At 41.1% G+C, this 17,903-nt stretch overlaps 1 protein-coding gene across 34 annotated transcripts in view; it reads right to left on the reverse strand.

Moving 5' to 3' along the window:
- ABLIM1 (actin binding LIM protein 1) overlaps window positions 1-17,903 on the reverse strand; it is a 338,923-nt gene that overhangs the window by 132,974 nt on the left and 188,046 nt on the right. For all 34 annotated transcript variants that reach the window (XM_032281713.1, XM_032281742.1, XM_032281730.1 and 31 more), the window contains exons 3-4: window positions 7,474-7,657; window positions 3,092-3,201 (exon numbers count right to left, since the gene is read on the reverse strand). In XM_032281713.1, the coding sequence (XP_032137604.1) occupies window positions 3,092-3,201; window positions 7,474-7,657 (294 nt within the window). The remainder of the gene's footprint in view (window positions 1-3,091; window positions 3,202-7,473; window positions 7,658-17,903) is intronic.

The following is a 17,903-nucleotide window of genomic DNA, read 5'->3' on the forward strand; positions in this document are numbered from 1 at the left end:
AAAAGAGGACCTCGGCTTTGACTTTCAGGTGTATTTCACTGACTCTGTGAACATTATCAAGGGAGAGATTCACACTTTAAAAAGGCTACTTTCTACTTCCATTTAGGAAGCTTTACTCAGTTTAAAAGGGAAAAGAGCTAATGCATACTGGGCTTAACAGCTAGGTGATGGGTTGATAGGTGCAGCAAATCACCATGGCACATGTTTACCCATGTAACAAACCTACACATCCTGTACGTGTACCCTGGAATTTTTAAAAAAATTAAAAAAATTTAAAAAGTCATAAAAAAGGAACTAAAGCCATGTAGGCTAGTTTTAAAGTATAGAGCAATTCTTGAAGAGTTACAAATAGCAAACAAGTGTTTTCTAATTACGCTCCAGTGAATTTCTGAAACTTGCCAAAAATTCCCATTGCTTTAATATTTGTGTGCCTGTCTAGTCTGGGTAATTTGCAAGTGTGTATCCATATAAAAGAGCTTTCTTTTTTATAGACACTCACATACCCCATAAATGCCATTTGAGTACTTATTTAAATAGACAAGTACTTGTTAAAAATAAAGATATCCTGACCAAAGCGGTTGCATAGCAATGGGATTTCATCCATTGGAAGCAAAGGAGAAAATACGACTTGGTCCAACAATTTGCACATAAGCAATGATTGTTCAATCTAATATTAAACATGCAATTCTTTGAGTTAGATATTTTTCATTTATATGTATGTAACATGTATACCATATAAAAACAGAAAATATAAAGAAACAAATTTAATAAAAATCAGAATCAACATTGTGGTAGAATTGTGATTAGGAAATGTGTTCCCAAATTACACAGCAATGCTTCTTGTAATTCTAGCACTTTGCGAGACAGAGGCAGGTGGATCACGAGGTCAGGAGTTTGAGACGAGCCTGACCAACATGGTGAAACCCTGTCTCTAAGAAAAATACAAAAATTAGCCTGGTATGGTGGCACTTGCTTGTAATCCCAGCTACTCAGGAGGCTGAGGCACGAGAATTGCTTAAACCGGGGAGGTGGAGGTTGCAGTGAGTTGAGACTGGGTCACTGCACTCCAGCCTGTGTGACAGAGCAAGACTCTGTCTCAAAAAAAAAAAATCAGACTTCTATTTCTTAAACCGAACAATGAGAGTATTAGATTTAAAAGAGAGAGCAGGAGCAAAAAACCAGGAGCCAGAAGACCTGCATCTGACCCTATCTTATTAGATAGCTTATGTGCCCCTAAGTTTGCCCATGAGCCTGTTTCCCCACCTCGTAAAAAACATAGTTGGACTAAAGGACTTCACAGTGAGGACACAGCCATTCCCATGACAGGCCATGTCATGTCCCATGACATGATTCTCTGCTACAGCTGTCACCATATCCTGGAAATCATCAAAATCATAAAAGCCTCTTTTTCTTAACTCAGCAAGAATTCCTTCAAAGTTTTTGGTAATGTACTTTCGAAGCAAGCCCTCCCAAATAATGGGGTGATGATTCCCACTGAAGTTTACCTTCCCAGTGACCTGAGGGTAACTGTATCTCTTGTGTTTGGGGCAGGGTAGTAACAATGGTGAAGGACTCAGAACCCTGCTACGGGTCTAAGATGGTGCCTTGCTTTGTAGCTGTCATCCTACCCAAGCTGCTGTTATTTGTCAGCAGGTCACATAAATTCACATGCCAAGGATCCGGTCACGTGTGCTGAATAAGATGCACTAATACGTGTATTTTCTTCTTTCCTCCCAATGGTCAAAATCCAATTTCTATGCAAATGCTTTAGTCAGAACATTTATATTTTTAACAAGTATAAGACTTCAAATTTAATAGGAAGATTTGAAATCACTATTATAAATTGCACTGAATTTCTCTGGTGCATAAGTGGTTTATCTCATTCTTACCTATTAAGACTCACTTAAGGGCTTAAAGACATTTCTTCCGAGTCTCCCAAGGATTGGCAAAAGCTGTAGAAACTAAGGCAAATCTCCAGTTCACTTCCTAATGTCCCAGGAAAGAGACGGGAGTAGAGCTTCCTTGCTTGGTGCCCACAGTTCATAATGTATCAACTTCGTATGTGTGTTAACTGGCCTACTCGAGGTTATTTTACAGAAGAAATGGTTCAATTTGGCCAACTATTTTTATTTTGGGATAAGTAGGTTCTCTATGGATTCTGACAGGTCAGACAAGACCTTGTAAATAACGACAAGTCCCCAGATGTATGTACAGCTGGTTTCCACGCTTTCTTCAAATGTCTCCTTAGGTATCATCTTTGAGAGAAGTATTCTCTGCCCCATATAAATGCAGCTCTTTTATTCTGCTTTAATTTTGTTCCGACTTTAATTTTTTTCACATATTAGATTTTTTGTGTATACCAAGGAATTTCTGGGTCACATGGTAGTTTGTTAATTCATTCGTTTTTTTTCTTTCTTTTCTTTTCGGAGATGGTCTAGCTTTGTCACACAGGCTGGAGTGTGGTGGTGCAATCTCAGCTCACTGCAACCTCAACCTTCACCTCCCAGGCTCAAGCCATCCTCCCATCTCAGCCTCCCACATAGCTGGCACTATAGACGTGCTCTATCATACCCAGCCAGTTTTTGCATTTTTTGTAGAGATGGGGTTTTGTCATGCTGCCCAGGCTGTTTTTAAATGAGGCTCAAGCAATCCTCCTGCCTTGGCCTCCCAAAGTGCTGGGATTACAGTCATGAGACACCACATCTGGCCTACTTTTAATTTCTTTAGGAACCTCCATGCTGTTCTCCAAAATGCCTGCATTAATGATCCACATTCCCATCAACAGTGTTCAAGGGTTCCCTTTTCTCCACACCTAGGCTGACACTTATCACCTCCTGCCTTTTTTATAATAGCCATCCTAACAGGTGTGAGGTGGTATTTCATGATTTGCATTTCTCTTATGACTGATAACACTGAACACCTTTTCATGTACTTGTTGGTCATTTTAATGTCATCTTTGGAGAAATATCTATTCAGGTAGATAGATGACTCTCATTTCCAGCTAACAGCGTCTCTCAAAAAGGAAAGCACCTGCCTGAGCTACCTCTGGACTACATAGGTATTCATGTCAGTAGGTCATGGGGGCACTTACTGCTAGAGAAGGTGGTTTCTTTCGGACTGGATGACATCGGCTGTGCACAGAGTTGACAAAGGCAGTCTCTCCCATTGAATGTGACTCGGTCTCCGGGTGGAAACGGGCGCCTGGAGACAGAAAGACATAGCCCTCAAGGTTATTGCAGCAATTTCATTCCTTTTCCTTATTCCTTCTGCTTGCTGCCCTCCGGTGCTCATTTATTTCTTGGAGAAGCAGCAGCCAACATGTCTGAAACACAGTCATAACCAAGCCAGCCAGCTGGAGACAGTCCAAACAAATAAATGTGCCTCATTTTGAGAAGGGGAAAGTACTGGTTCTAAGGGCAACCAGGTAGTAAAATGGGATGATTTACCTCCACTCATTAGCGAAGAGATGTTCCAGCAAGTCACTTAGCAAGGCACACAGAACAGTAAATTTCCAAATGGAAAGTCCTTCATGAAAAAATACTTTAAATACCATAAATTCCCAGTGAAGCTTAAGGCCCCGCCCCAGGAGAACTGGCTACAGGTCAAGCAATAAGAAATAAGTCTTTCAGTTCCCTGGGACTGTGCCTAGAACTCTGTGATGATTATGCAGAATTAGATTTTGCTGGACATCTACATGGGTGAACTGAATGTTTCGTGGTACTGGAGACCCAGTCCCTTATAAACTGGGAGAAATAGGACAGGCTGTAAATATCCGTTTAAGAATTCATATTAGCTTCATTTCAGAAAGATAATTTCTCTTCATAGTAGGTGTTCATCAATAGCAGCATATTTGGCAAAAACATTGCCTTCTGCATGTAGGTGATCAGTTTCTTCTCCCAGGTGACCAGGCAGATGCAGACAGCCTTTTAAAAAAGTCAATAATTAGTAGACATATGACAGTTTCTATGCCCACTCACTTGCACTTGGCCCATGTGCATAATCTCCATCAACATGATTTTTCAAATGTGTGATGCTGTCAGTTAGGAAATGTGAAACTCGCAAGCCAAAAGTCACCACAAATCTGAGTCAGAAGACATTACTTAAGAGCAAGCAGCAGCTTTTGGACATTCATTTTTACTTCCACAGCTGCTACGTCCCCTTTAAGTTGCCCCTTCGTTGCCTAACAATTGGCAATTAACTGTAATAAACGCATAGAGGTAAATTTGGACTTAAAACGACCCCACAAATGTGGCCGGTTCCAGTCATCACGGAGAGTTTTAAATTCTTACACCCTTACACTTCAGAAGTCCTGAGGACAGTTGGTGTCCTCTCCACATGCGGTGCTATGTCACTTTCCGCGGTACAGCGAAGGCTCGGAGAGGTGGAGTAACATGCCTGGATTGACCAGCTAGGGAGATCAGGCCACAGCCTGGTGCAGCTGGCATCCACCAACTCAGAACTTGCTTTAAGAATAAAAAAATCACACTCTGCTGGATGCCAGTCACCCTACTGCTTCAAACTCATTAGCTAAACCTCAACAAATCTTAAACCTGTTCTGGAAGGAAGGTGTCAGGAAGTCAAGGACCCACTCAACACAACAAGCACAGGTTCTTTTACTTCTGACCATGCCAGGCCTGGACCTGGACACAGCATTTAAAGAGGGACTCAGGCTCCATGGCTGACCCTGAACTTGCAGGACCCTGAGAATAAGTGCCTTTTACATGTTGCATCCCCCAGAGGCACCTCACTTACCCCCCTTCAAGCCCAAGGCTTCCTTCCCATCCAAGCTTATTATCATTTTAGACCCGAGTCTCACAGAGATCCTTTATGGGACAAGCCAGAATCCAGTTCTCAACTTGGGCCAGGCCTTCTGAAGTGTGAGTTTTGTTGTTTTGTAAATGGCCCATTTCAGGAATTTCCTCCCTCCCTATATCCTCTGCCCTTACTGGATAAATTCCTTCTTTTATTTGCATAATAGAAAGAGACCTGGATTTAGAGTTAGAAAACTTGAGTTTAAACCATTAATTTGGGAATGTCCCTTAAACTGTGAGCCTCAAAGTCACTCTAGAGATATTAACTCCTGGTTCCCTTCACAGAATTGCTAGGAGGGTTAAATTAACTTCTCTATGAATATAACTTATTAACTCTAAAGGAGGCCCCCAATTCAAGCAGAATTATTGTCATTCAGCAGCAGGAGAGGCAGTAGTAACAGTTGGTACTTCTTTGCTGCCTCAAATGTCCAGGGACAGGGTCATAGTTAATAAATCTTTGTATATCATTATACCAACTCCAAAGCAGTGACCTCTCAGGGTCAGGATCAGAGTTTACTGCGAACAGAGCCTTCCAGCCTGGCTGAGTAACATACTTGAGAACCCTCCAGAAACCACTAAATTAGCATGCAGGTTTTGGGGGAAAATAGCCTAGAAATGGATCTTTTTAGAGAGAGACCTCCATCTCTAGGCCATTCCCACCCCATCCAGGAGACTCCAGTGATCAGCCAGGCTTGAAAAATCACTCGCATCTAGTTCACAGCTTCCCATTCTAAGGCGGAGGCAATTGTCTTGAAAAAGCTAATTCACGTAGGTCTCAACACAATCTGGGAAGTAAGACTAGGAGTTGAGGCTCAGTGCCAGCCCAGGACTCTTAGCCAGGCTGTGTACCACAGCCTGAAAAGGGAAAAATCAGGAAAGAACTCTGCTTTTGATTAAATACAGAAAAATATTCAGTTCATTCATCCAGAATTTTAAAATTATTATTCTTAAAAAATGAAATGGAGAAATGAGTGAATACATAGCTATAAAGATATTATGAATGTTTTGTGTATTATGATTTATTTATCAGTATTATCTTGTTAGTTAATCATACAATATTGAATCTACCCTTCTAGAGCTTACATCTTTCTGGCTTAGAAACATAAAATGCTGAAAAGCAGACAACACGTCTCCTCTGAAGTGGGATTTTTAGAAAGGCATCGCAAATAGATCACCACTTCAAAAGGCACTGGATTGCCAAATTGCCAAATTAGAATGGATCAATAAAGCAGCTGACCCTTGGTGGTGATTCCTAGTTACAGGAATCCAACCTATCTTAGTTTTATAACATGCAGCCCTCAAAACACAAAAACCACAAAAAAACCACGTTTTCGGGCTGGGCGCGGTGGCTCAAGCCTGTAATCCCAGCACTTTGGGAGGCCGAGGCGGGTGGATCACGAGGTCAAGAGATCGAGACCATCCTGGTCAACATGGTGAAACCCCGTCTCTACTAAAAATACAAAAAATTAGCTGGGCATGGTGGCATGTGCCTGTAATCCCAGCTACTCAGGAGGCTGAGGCAGGAGAATTGCCTGAACCCAGGAGACAGAGGTTGCGGTGAGCCGAGATAGCGCCATTGCACTCCAGCCTGGGTAACAAGAGCGAGACTCCATCTCAAAAAAAAAAAAAACAAACAAAAAACAAACAAACAAAAAAACCACGTTTTCTTACTCACACTACTCTCTGGCTGATCATTTTATTTTTATTTTAAATTTTTTTTTTAAACAAAGTCTCGCTCTGTCACACAGGCTGGAATGCAGTGGTGTGCGCTCAGCTCACTGCAGCCTCTGCTTCCGGGTTCAAGCGATTCTCCTGCCTCAGCCTCCCAAGTAGTGCACCACCACGCCCAGCTAATTTTTTTGAATTTTTAGTAGAGAGAGGGTTCAACACATTGACCAGGCTGGTCTCAAACTCCTGATCACTCAGGTGATCTGCCTGCCTCAGCCTCCCAAAGTACTGGGATTATAAGGGTGAGCTACCATGCCCAGACTGACTGATCATTTTAATCAAGCTGGTTTGCACTATTAAGATTTAACTTTGGTAGATGACAGATATGTAGAGAGCAGGGGTTGGCAAATATTTCCCCCTAAAGATGAGGCTGTATATTTTTTAAGACTTTGCAGACTATAAGGTCTCTGTCACAACGACTCAACTCTGCTGCCGCAGTGTGGAAGCAGCCATAGGCCACACACAACAGTGGGAGTGGCTGCGTTCCAATAGAACTTTATCCACAAAAACAGGTATTGGGCCTAATTCAGCCCATGGGACACAGTTTGCCACCCCCTATTATAGATTAAAGAGACCGTTTTAAACACACACACATGCCTAAGAATTTATACTTCCAAATAAGCTTTATCCTTCTAAGCAGTTATACCATTACCCCGATATTTTTATTACCCAAAAATGTTTTGAGAGCCAGAGCTGCTTCAGAATTGGGTTCAGTCTTCTTAAAATCAGTCATATTACTTTGCAAAGGACACCACGCATACGGTTTTCAACTAATCTACTTTTTTACTAAGACTGATAGTACAGTCAGAAAGAAGTCTAAGGATAAGACTATGTGCTACTCAAACCAACGGTATATAATCCAAGCTCTAACAGCCCCAACCAGCATTTCTCTGTTGGAGGAAGCTGTAGGCTTTGGAGAGATAAGCTCACTTACTTGCAGATAGTACAAGCAAAGCAATTGGGATGGTAGGTCTTGCCCAGAGCGGTCACAACTTCTCCTTCCACGAAGTCCCCACAGCCATGGCAGCGTGTCCCATACATCCGCTGGTAGTCCAGTGTGCAGAGATACTCTCCGTTCTTTATGAAGAAGCCCCCTTGTGCCAGGTCACAGCCACACACTGTAGAAAGAAAAGTTCACATCTGGTCATTATCTGCCACACTACTGAGCAGCACTCCTACTGAATACTGACTGGTTGCTTACTCTATGATCTCAATGGTTTGGGGCTAGGGAGGGGACTGGTACAAAGAGCTATTTATTATTGGGCTCTGACCCTCCCTTTGGGAGCGATGCAATAGCTCATACAAGTAAAATCCACTGGCTAGGTCTCAATGGATTTTGTGATATGTCTAAGATTCGGAGATAATCAAACACCCTTTGATAGAAAGATACCCTTGGTTCAGGCTGTCTCAAATATGAACAAAGGTGTCCCTGGCAGTGTGCTATTTAGGAAAGGTGCCCACTGCCTGCCCACACCACTGCACGGTTTGGGCCAAGATTGTTATGGAGTTGAGTAATAAATTTCCATTATACCAAAAGCAGCAGCTGGAATTTCCGATAGCTATTTTTTTCACACTCTGGAACTACTTTCCCACTGCTATGAAAAATTCAGACGTTTCATTTTCTCTTTGTGCAGTAAATAGAATGAGCCAATTATTTATATGTTATGGAGAGATAAAAAATGAACAGGCAAAGGAGGAAAGACCTGTCATTTGGCTGCTTTATTGTATCTGGATTTTGGCATCTCTTTCTGCTGGTACAGCTGTGGATTAGGGAGATGGTGTGAACAGGCAGTGGGAGCTTGGGCCTGGTCTGCGTGTTCAGACAAGACCAGAGCAGGTCACAACAACTTGTCTGCAAATAAAACTCAAAGCAGTCCCTGACAGTAAAGACTCTTCTCTGCCAAATGGCTGAGAAGCAACAGCCAAAGCTGGAAATCTCTGACCTTACCCTCACTAGCCCCAAGGTCAACTGATTCCAATTTACAATTCCTTAGGCAAGGAATCTAGGATTCTTCTTGATTATTTGGTACTCAGTTGGGGTGGAGACAAGGTGAGTTCAATCAATAAACTGCTCTCCTAAGGACCTGCTGGAATGCTTACAGGGTTCATCTGCTGAGTTCCCATGACTCCTTAATGCATCTAGATGAACTAGGGCCGAGCAACAGGAAGGTTCTGATGAAAGTCACAACTCCCCCACCTTCAGTCAGGACCCTTCACTAACTACAAGCTATTGAAGACATTCGAGGTGACCCGGAACCCACAAACAAGCTTTCCATTGTGGATTCACCAGTCTTTGTTTAGATCAACACTCCACAGCCATGACCTTCTTTGCAATTTACTATTAAGTAATCCAACATTATGGCCTGAGTCCATCATGCCTGAAACTGACCACCCTATAAATACTCCTGTGATCATATTATCTGGAAAACAGCTCGTTCGCCACCTGCTGCCTCCTCTCACCTACCTGCCAGCCTCTCCTCTGTCCCCACTGTTCTCCCACCTGCTTCTTCCTCTCTAAATGGGTCCTGTAGGTCAGGGGAACCCACATAAGGACTAGCCTCATTCTGATCGAAAATCCTTCAGCAATAATATGCAGTCTGGGTGTAGAGGGTCAGAGAACTTTAGAGTGTTTTCTTCAATATCTGTCTATGTACATATCTTACTTTTCTACAAGATGGCAAGGTATTTGAAGGGTTAGAATCTTCTTTTGATTCTTCTTCAGGAACCTAATTGTATCTAATATAAAATAGGAAACACAATGTATGAAAAAATTGAATCCTGCCTGAAACTTGGCAGGCTCCCACTGATTTCACTGCTCAGTGACATCAAGTTCTGATGACTGTTATTTTTCCAAACTTAGGATTTCTCAGAGCCATGAGAAGTGACAAAACAACACATTCGGATTACTGGTAATTCTCTAAATTTTCTCCTCCAGTCACCTATGGTTTAAAAATGCACAGTCTTTACACAAAGATCTGGTGTCAATAGGGTAATCTGGTGGCAATACACAAAAACAGATTGAGACAGTTTCAAAGCTAATTCTAAATGTTTAGAAATTCTTTGTATTTATTGCTTTCTTAGGGCACCTCTCTGCAGCCTTTTCCAGATCATATGGTTTTATGAAATTGACATCTACTATCCTTTATTAATAAAGTCCTAGTTTCTATGAACATAATGTAGCCTTAAAAAATGAATTCTTAGCACTACTGAGAGATGCTATGCGACATTCAAACTGTGCCCTATTATGATTTTGATTTGGCTATTTCCTTAAATTCAAAGTAGTGCTCAAGGTGGCGTACCAAACCACATCATTATTTCTAGTAGTTTATACAAGGAAACCAGTGTTTGATGAGACTCACAGAGGCAGGTGTTCTTAAAGGCACATACAACAAGCAGTGAGAAGGGCAGCCTATGATGCCAATACCTAAAAGATACTTAACATGATTACATTTGCTAAGAATGGACCAGCTGTCACAATTTCAGACTCTTGCCTCTCCAGCCTCCCCAAGCTTTACTGTCCTGTTTTTTCTCCTCTGTCTACTCCTTCTCAGTCTCGGCAGCCAGATCCCTAAATGCAGGTCACTCCCATGGGTGCCATCTCCTTCCTCTGTAATCTAAGGAACTCCCTGGGAACAGATCTCATCCACTCTCATAGCCTCACTTATGACTTTATGCAAGGGATGCTCAAATCAATAATCTCTCTCTGTGATGTCTTCCCCAAGCTTTAGACACCGACTTGTAGCTGTCTGATGGGCACAGACAGACCCCATGCCTATCTCAAACCCAGCATTTCAAAACACACCCTATTCTCACAGTTTCTCTGCCATCCCCCTCATAAAACCTTCTGCTATTCTTTTTCTGTTCCCTTTCTCATTACAATTCCTTGCCTAAGGAATTGTAAATTGGAATCAGCTGACCTTGGGGCTATCGAGGGTAAGGTCAGAGATTTCCAGCTTTGGCTGTTGCTTCTCAGCCATTTGGCACAGAAAAATCTTTACTGTCAACTCTTACATCAACATCAACATTTTCTTTTCTCTTTTTTTTCTTTGAGACAGAGTTTTGCTCTTGTTGCCCAGGCTAGAGTGCAATGGCATAATCTCGGCTCACTGCAACCTCCACCTCCCACATTCAAGCAATTCTCTTGCCTCAGCCTCCCGAGTAGCTGGGATTACAGGCATGTGTTACCAGGCTCAGCTAATTTTGTATTTTTAGTAGAGACGGGGTTTCACCCTGTTGGACAGGCTGGTGTCAAACACCTAACCTCAGGTGATCTGCCCACCTCAGCCTCCCAAAGTGTTGGGATTACAGGCACGAGCCACTGCACCCGGCCAATATCAACATTTTCAACTGCACCAAATCCAACCCATTTCCCCAGTGAGGGGTTTCTTCTTATTATTATTCTTTTTATGAGATGGAGTTTTGCTCTTTGTTGCCCAGGCTGGAGTGCAGTGGTGTGATCTCGGCTCACTACAACCCCTGCCTCCTGGGTTCAAGCGATTCTCCTGTCTCAGTCTTTCAAGTAGCTGGGATTACAGGTACCTGCCATGCCCAGTTAATTTTTGTATTTTTAGTAAAGGCAGGGTTTCACCATGTTGGCCAGGCTGCTCTCGAACTCCTGACCTCAGGTGATCCGCCCACCTTGGCCTCCCAAAGTGCTGGGATTACAGGCATAAGCCATCGTGCCCAGTCCAATGAGGTGTTTCTTGGATCCATTCCCTCCTCTGCCTTCTTGCTGTCACTACTCAAAACCTGGTCTTCAGCACTGCTCTGCTGTAGTAAAACATTTTTAAAAACAGCGTTTGTACTGGCAGAAAAAGAAAAACAACAGGAAACAATCTAAACTTTCATAAGCAGAAAAATAGTTGAATAAATTATGCTATGTCCAGTCTAGGAGTTGGTATTAAAAAGAATGAATTTAGCCCTCTGGGTTGTGGATGTTGATAATCCTCTAGGTTGTAGACATTGATCTGTCTGTGATATATTGTTAAGCGAAAAGAACAAATGCCACAGAGTAAACAATTTTGATAATTCTATTTTTAGATATGTCTAGTTATGTTTTTATGAAAAGGGGAAAAGTTACAAACAGAACCACTAAATTGGTTCTCTCAGGAGGATCAAGAACTATTTTTTCTTCATATAGTCATGTGTCAGTCCATTTTGTAACTTTATTTTTAATTGTGACAAAATACATATAACAAAGAACGTACCATCTGAATCACATTTAAGTGTACAGGTCAGTGGCATCAGGTACATTCCCATTGTGTGCACCCATCACTGCCATGCATCCACCGAACTCTTTCCATCTTGCAAAACTAGAACTCTGCACCCACTAAAATCCCTATTCCCTCTTCCTCCAGCCCAGGGCAACCCCATATACTTTCTGTCTCTATGAATTTAACTCCTCTAGGTTCCTCATATAAATGGAAGTTCACCTTTAATAATAATAATGTTAAGAAAAATTATCCAAAACTTATAAACAAGGTAAAGGAAGGAAAGCATGTTGTCTAAATGTCATACTGGAGCACTGTTCAACAGCTCATACAAGGATTATTTCATTATCCAGGGGGTCCAGATCTGTGTTGGACAAGCCCTTTCCTATTGATGAAAGGCCCACACTTTATAAGTTAATGTTAACTTTTATATTCTTGTCTAGTAGAGATGCAGATGACTTCTGTCTGGTTTTATTATTGTGTTGAACCATGAATCAGTTTTACATCTAGCCCAGCCATCTTATTCTGACATTCCTTTTTGAATGTCTTTATAACCCACTTTTAAATTTTATTTTATATATACATAGACAGAGAGACAGAGGCAGGGTCTTGCTCTGTTGCCCAGCCTGGAGTGCAGTGGCATGATCATAGCTCATTGCAGCCTTGAACTCCTGAGTGTAAGAAAACCTCCTGCCTTAGCCTCCCAAGTAGCTTAAGACTACAAGCATGTGCCACCATGCCCAACTAATTTTTAAATTTTTTTGTATAGACAGGCTGCTTTCTTGCTATGTTACACAGGCTGGTCTTGAACTCTTGGCCTCAAGTGATCTTCCTGTCTTAGACTCCCAAAGTGCTGGGATTATAGGCATGAGCCACTGCACCCAGTCAATCCAGCTTTAGTTCCCCTTGGAACCAACTTCACCATCCTGCTGGTTCTGTCATTAATAAGTTGAATAAATCTTTGATACACGCTCATTCCAGATTTGTATGAGAGTACTATATTTTTTGAAAATTATGCTTTGACAAAGGCATTAGTCTTTTTAACCAAAAATATCTAAAGGTGAACATTAATCTTTTTTTTTTTTTTTTACAGAAGCCTTGGTCTGCTTGATATTACCAACTTAGCAAATACTCTTCTCTGATGGCGCAAAGCAAAACTTTCACATCTAAATGATCACAAACATCTCAATTAGTAAGGTCAAACTTCAGTAGGGTATAACTTTGGGTGCTCCATTAGTCTTTAGCTAACAGTTAACATACGCCCAGGGAAAAGCATAGATTCCTTTCATTAAAAAATAGGGCTTCTAGTGAAAGAGATTAATTGCTTTTTTCTGATCAATTATTTAAAACATTCCCCACTCAAGGTCCTAGCTGAATCCTGCCCTGTTTGCCATCGCCAAAGCCTGGCTACAAAAAGGCCTGTGCCTTGCGGATGCTATGCTCTGGATTTCATTCTCTAGAAACCACTGAATACAATCAACTTCTAGTTAAGGAAGAACATGTACATCCAAGAAATTTTATATAAAAGTTGCAAAATTAGTAACAGGCATATTTTTAAAAGCTGAAATCTTTTTTAAAAAGTAACAGGAGCTGCCCATGTGGTAAAAATACCACGGAACAGGAGGGGAACAAAGTATGGGGGTGTCCATGAGGGTGAAAACAGAACAGTATTTTAGTGGCATCAACAGGGCTTCAGTAGCAACTATTTCTTCAGCCTTCTAAAAAGGGTAGTAACATTTTATGTTCCAACAAATTCATTGCAACAACACTCCATCTGCCAGTCCACTGGTTCCTATTGCCAAACATTTAAGAGAATGGGTCATACCTAAAGCTCCACCGAATGGTGGATTTGGGGGTAAAAGACATTTTCTTCATCCGTGTCAGTTGATTGAACATCTCTTTCCTGTGCTACTGCTCTTATATGGGTTTTAATCAACTTGTACCAGTACGAGAGAGAGGGATGCTAAGCAAACGTGATCAATGTTTTCAATTCAGTTTTGAGCAACATGAGCATTTTAACTGGGGTGCCAGCAGGCTTGGGTGGGTCATTGCTTCTCTTTCCTGGGGAAACCCATCTAGCATGCTGCGGTGGACAGCTCTTCTCAGAGAAGAGGAGCCCTTCTGAATTTGCCCCATGAAAGTCCTGGGACCCATTTTATACTCCCCTCGTTTCCAGTGATGAGGGCCATGTGCTCTGGATGTACTACTTTACCCTTAGACCAAAATCCTGTTCCACATACTTCAAAATAATAAGAGTTATCTAAGACAAACTCACAGCCAATATCTGAATAGGCAAAAGCTAGAAGCATCCCCATTAAGAACTGGAGCAAGGCAAGCATGCCAACTCTCACTGCTCCATTGAGCTGGAAGTCCTAGCCAGAGTAACTAGGCAAAAGAAAGAAATAAAAGGCATCCAGGAAAAGAAGTCATCAAATGGTCTCTCTTTGCTGATGCTATGATTCTATACCTGGAAAACCCTAAAGACTCCACCAAAAGGCTCCTAGAACTGATAAATGATTTCAATAAAGTTTCAGGATACAAAATATACAAAAATCAGTATGATTTCTATACACCAAGAAAGTTCAAGCTGAGAGCCAAGTCAAGAATGTAATCCCACTTACAATAGCCACACATACAAAAACACCTAGGAATCCATCTAACCAAGGAGATGCAAAATGTCTACAAGGAGAATGAAACACTGCTGAAAAAATCAGATGACGCAAACAAAAAACACATTCCATGCTCATGGATTGGAAGAATCAAACTTGTTAAAATGGCCATACTGCACAAAACAATCTACAGATTTAATGCTATTCTTATGGAATTCCCAACATCATTTTTCATGGAATTACAAAAATCTATTCTAAAATTGGAATAAATACGGAACCAAAAAAGAGCCTGAATAACCAAAGCAATCCTAAGCAAAAGGAACAAAGCTAGAGGCATCACATTATCTGACTTCAAACTATACTACAAGGCTACAGTAACCAAAAGAGCATGGTACTGACACAAAAACAGACACACAGACCAATAGAACAGAACAGAGAACCCAGAAATAAAGTCACATACCTACTACCAGCTAATCTTAGTTGACAAAAATAAGCAATGGGGGAAAGGACTCTCTATTCAACAAATGGTGCTGGGATAACTGGCTATCCATATACAGAAGAATAAAACTAGGCCCCTACCTATCACCATATACAAAAATTAACTCAAGATAGATTAAAGACTTAAAGGTAAGACCTAAAACTATGAAAATCCTATAAGAAAACCTAAGGAATACCCTTCTGGACATTAGCCTTGGCAAAGAATTTGTCACTAAGTCCTTAAAAGCAATTATGACAAAAGCAAAAATTGACAAGTGGGATCTAATTAAACTAACGAGCTTCTGCATAGCAAAAGAAACTATCAACAGAGTAAACAGACAACCTACAGCATGGGAGAAAATATTTACAAACTGTGCATCCAACAAAAGTCTATTATACAGAACCTATAAGAAACTTAATTCTAGAAGCAAAAAACAAATAATTCCATTAAAAAGAGGACAAAGAACATGTCTTCTTAAAAGAAGATATATGGAAAAATGCTCAACATCACTAATCATCAGAGAAATGCAAATGAAAACCACAAGATAACATATCACATCAGTCAAAATGGCTATTACTAAAAAGCCAAAAAGAAACAACAAGCTGGGTGTGGTGGCTCATGCCTGTAATCTCAGCACTTCAGGAGGCTGAGATGGGTAGATCACCTGAGGTCAGGAGTTCAAGACCAGCCTGGCCAACATGGTAAAACCCCATCTCTACTAAAAATAAAAACAATTAGCCAGGCATGGTGGTGGGTGCCTGTAATCTCAGCTACTCGGGAGGCGGAGACAAGAGAATCGCTTGGACTCGGGAGGCAGAGGTTGCAGTAAGCCGAGGTCACGCCATTGCTCTCCAGCCTGGGCAACAAGAGCAAGACTCCATCAAAAAAAAGAAAGAAGAAAAGAGAGAAAGAAAGAGAGAAAGAGAGAGAGTGAGAGAGAGAGAGTGAGAGAGAGGAGAGAGAGAGAGAGACAGAAGGAAAGAAAGAAAGAAAGAAAATAAAAAAACAGATGCTCTCAGGCTATGGAGAAAAGGGAACACACATACAATGTATATATGTATATACATTGTTGGTGGGAATGTAAATTAGTTAAGTCACTGTGGAAAGCAGTTAGGAGATTTCTTTCTTTTCTTTCTTTCTTTTTTTTTTTTTTTTTTTTTAGACAGAGTCTTGCTCTGTCATCCAGGATGGAGTGCAATGGCATGATTTTGGCTCACTGCAACCTCCGCCTCCCAGGTTCAAGCAATTCTCCTGCCTCAGCCTCCCAAGTAGCCGGGATTACAGGAGCATGCCACCACACCTGGCTAATTTTTTATATATTTAGTAGAGACAGGGTTTCACCATCTTGGCCAGGATGGTCTTGATCTCTTGACCTCATGATCCACCCACCTCGGCCTCCCAAAGTGCTAGGATTATAGGCGTGAGCCACTGCACCTGGCCAGAGATTTCTCAAAGAGCTAAAACTGGAACTACCATGGAACCCAGCAATACAATTAAGGGGGGACATAGCCTAAGAAAAATAAATGTTCTACCAAAAGACACATGTATGTTCATCACAGTCCTATTTACAATAGCAAAGACATGGAATCAATCAAAGTGCCTGTCAATGGCAGAATGAATACGGAAAATGTGGTACATATACACCATGAATACTATATAGCCATAAAAAAGAATGAAATCATGTCCTCTGTAGCAACATAGATACAGCTTGAGTCCATTATCCTAAGCAAACTAATGCAGAAACAGAAAACCAAATAGTGCATCTTCTCACTTATAATTGGGAGCTAAACTCCGTGTATACATGGACATAAAGTTGGGAACAATGGACACTCGGACTACAAGGGTGGGGAAGCAGGCAGGGAAAGGTAGAAACTACCTATTGGGTGCTATGCTGACTACCTGGGTGATGGCTTCAATCATACCCCAACCCTCAGTGTCACACAATACACCCATGTAGCAAACGTGCACATGTATCCCCCGAATCTAAAATAAAAGTCAAAATTAAGAAAAAAAGAAAGAAAGAAATGGAAGTCCTGTTCTACTCTACCTGGGACTAGACCATCCCTGCACCTTCCTAGGTTGTCATGTGCTAGAGTGGGGCTGGAGCAGATGCAGGATACAGAATTCTCAAACACTTCACCCCATTTAGCACTGTGAATACCAAATGCTTCCCATCCTCTGCCTCTGTCCTCCAATTAAATATTTTAAAAGTCTAATTTCATCCAAGATGTTAGTCTATTCATTAAACCCTATCTTCCTAGAGAATACAAAAGTAGACTATGACACAGTGTCTTCTCATACCACCAAAAATTCCATTACAGTGTGGGATCTGAGTTAATCCATTTTTTGCTCTGAAACCCACAGCAGTGTATCTAAAAGTACCACACACAGCAGCTCAAAAGTACCATCCACTGTGGCCCAGAGCTCAAAATATCTGAGCTGAGACTCGTCAACAATAATGTGAGGGGGAAGCTTCCCACCAGAAATATCTTTTGCTAATGCATTGTTCCGAAAGCAAACACTAAGCCTCAAAAAAACATATTTTAAGAGTTTTTCACATTAAATTCTAAATGCACATCAAAATCAATGATCATTTCTAGGAAAGATGATATTTACAAACTCAACCAGATGAAAAAATGGGCCCCACAGCAAGGCATTTGAGAGTTTGTATTTAATGCAGAGTTTGAATTTACAAAACTAAGAGACTTGATTGGAAAGAAATCATTTTGGAATCTCTATTTATTAATAAAATCTTTGACTACATTGTAAGCTTGTTGTTTAACTTGTTGTAGAACTTCATGTACAAACAATATTAATTATAAACAGCTCAAGAAACAATGATATCATCCAGAAATAAATATTCTCACTTTTTTTTCTTGCTTTCTAAGATTTGGTTCATAACAGAAAAATAAGTATTAAAGTCTTCTACCATAGCATAGATTACTTTAATATCAGGCATTAGGGCTGAAAATATGCACAAGAAGGAAATGAATGGCTGGCTATGCTTAACAGGAATAACCTTGCTAATCCCAGGGAGTTACATCTCAAACTAGGCCACACGTTTGAA

This window comes from Sapajus apella, unplaced genomic scaffold (genome assembly GCF_009761245.1).
Source record: "Sapajus apella isolate SASKATOON/1434 unplaced genomic scaffold, GSC_monkey_1.0 scaffold13, whole genome shotgun sequence".
NCBI classification, from domain to species: Eukaryota; Metazoa; Chordata; class Mammalia; order Primates; family Cebidae; genus Sapajus; species Sapajus apella.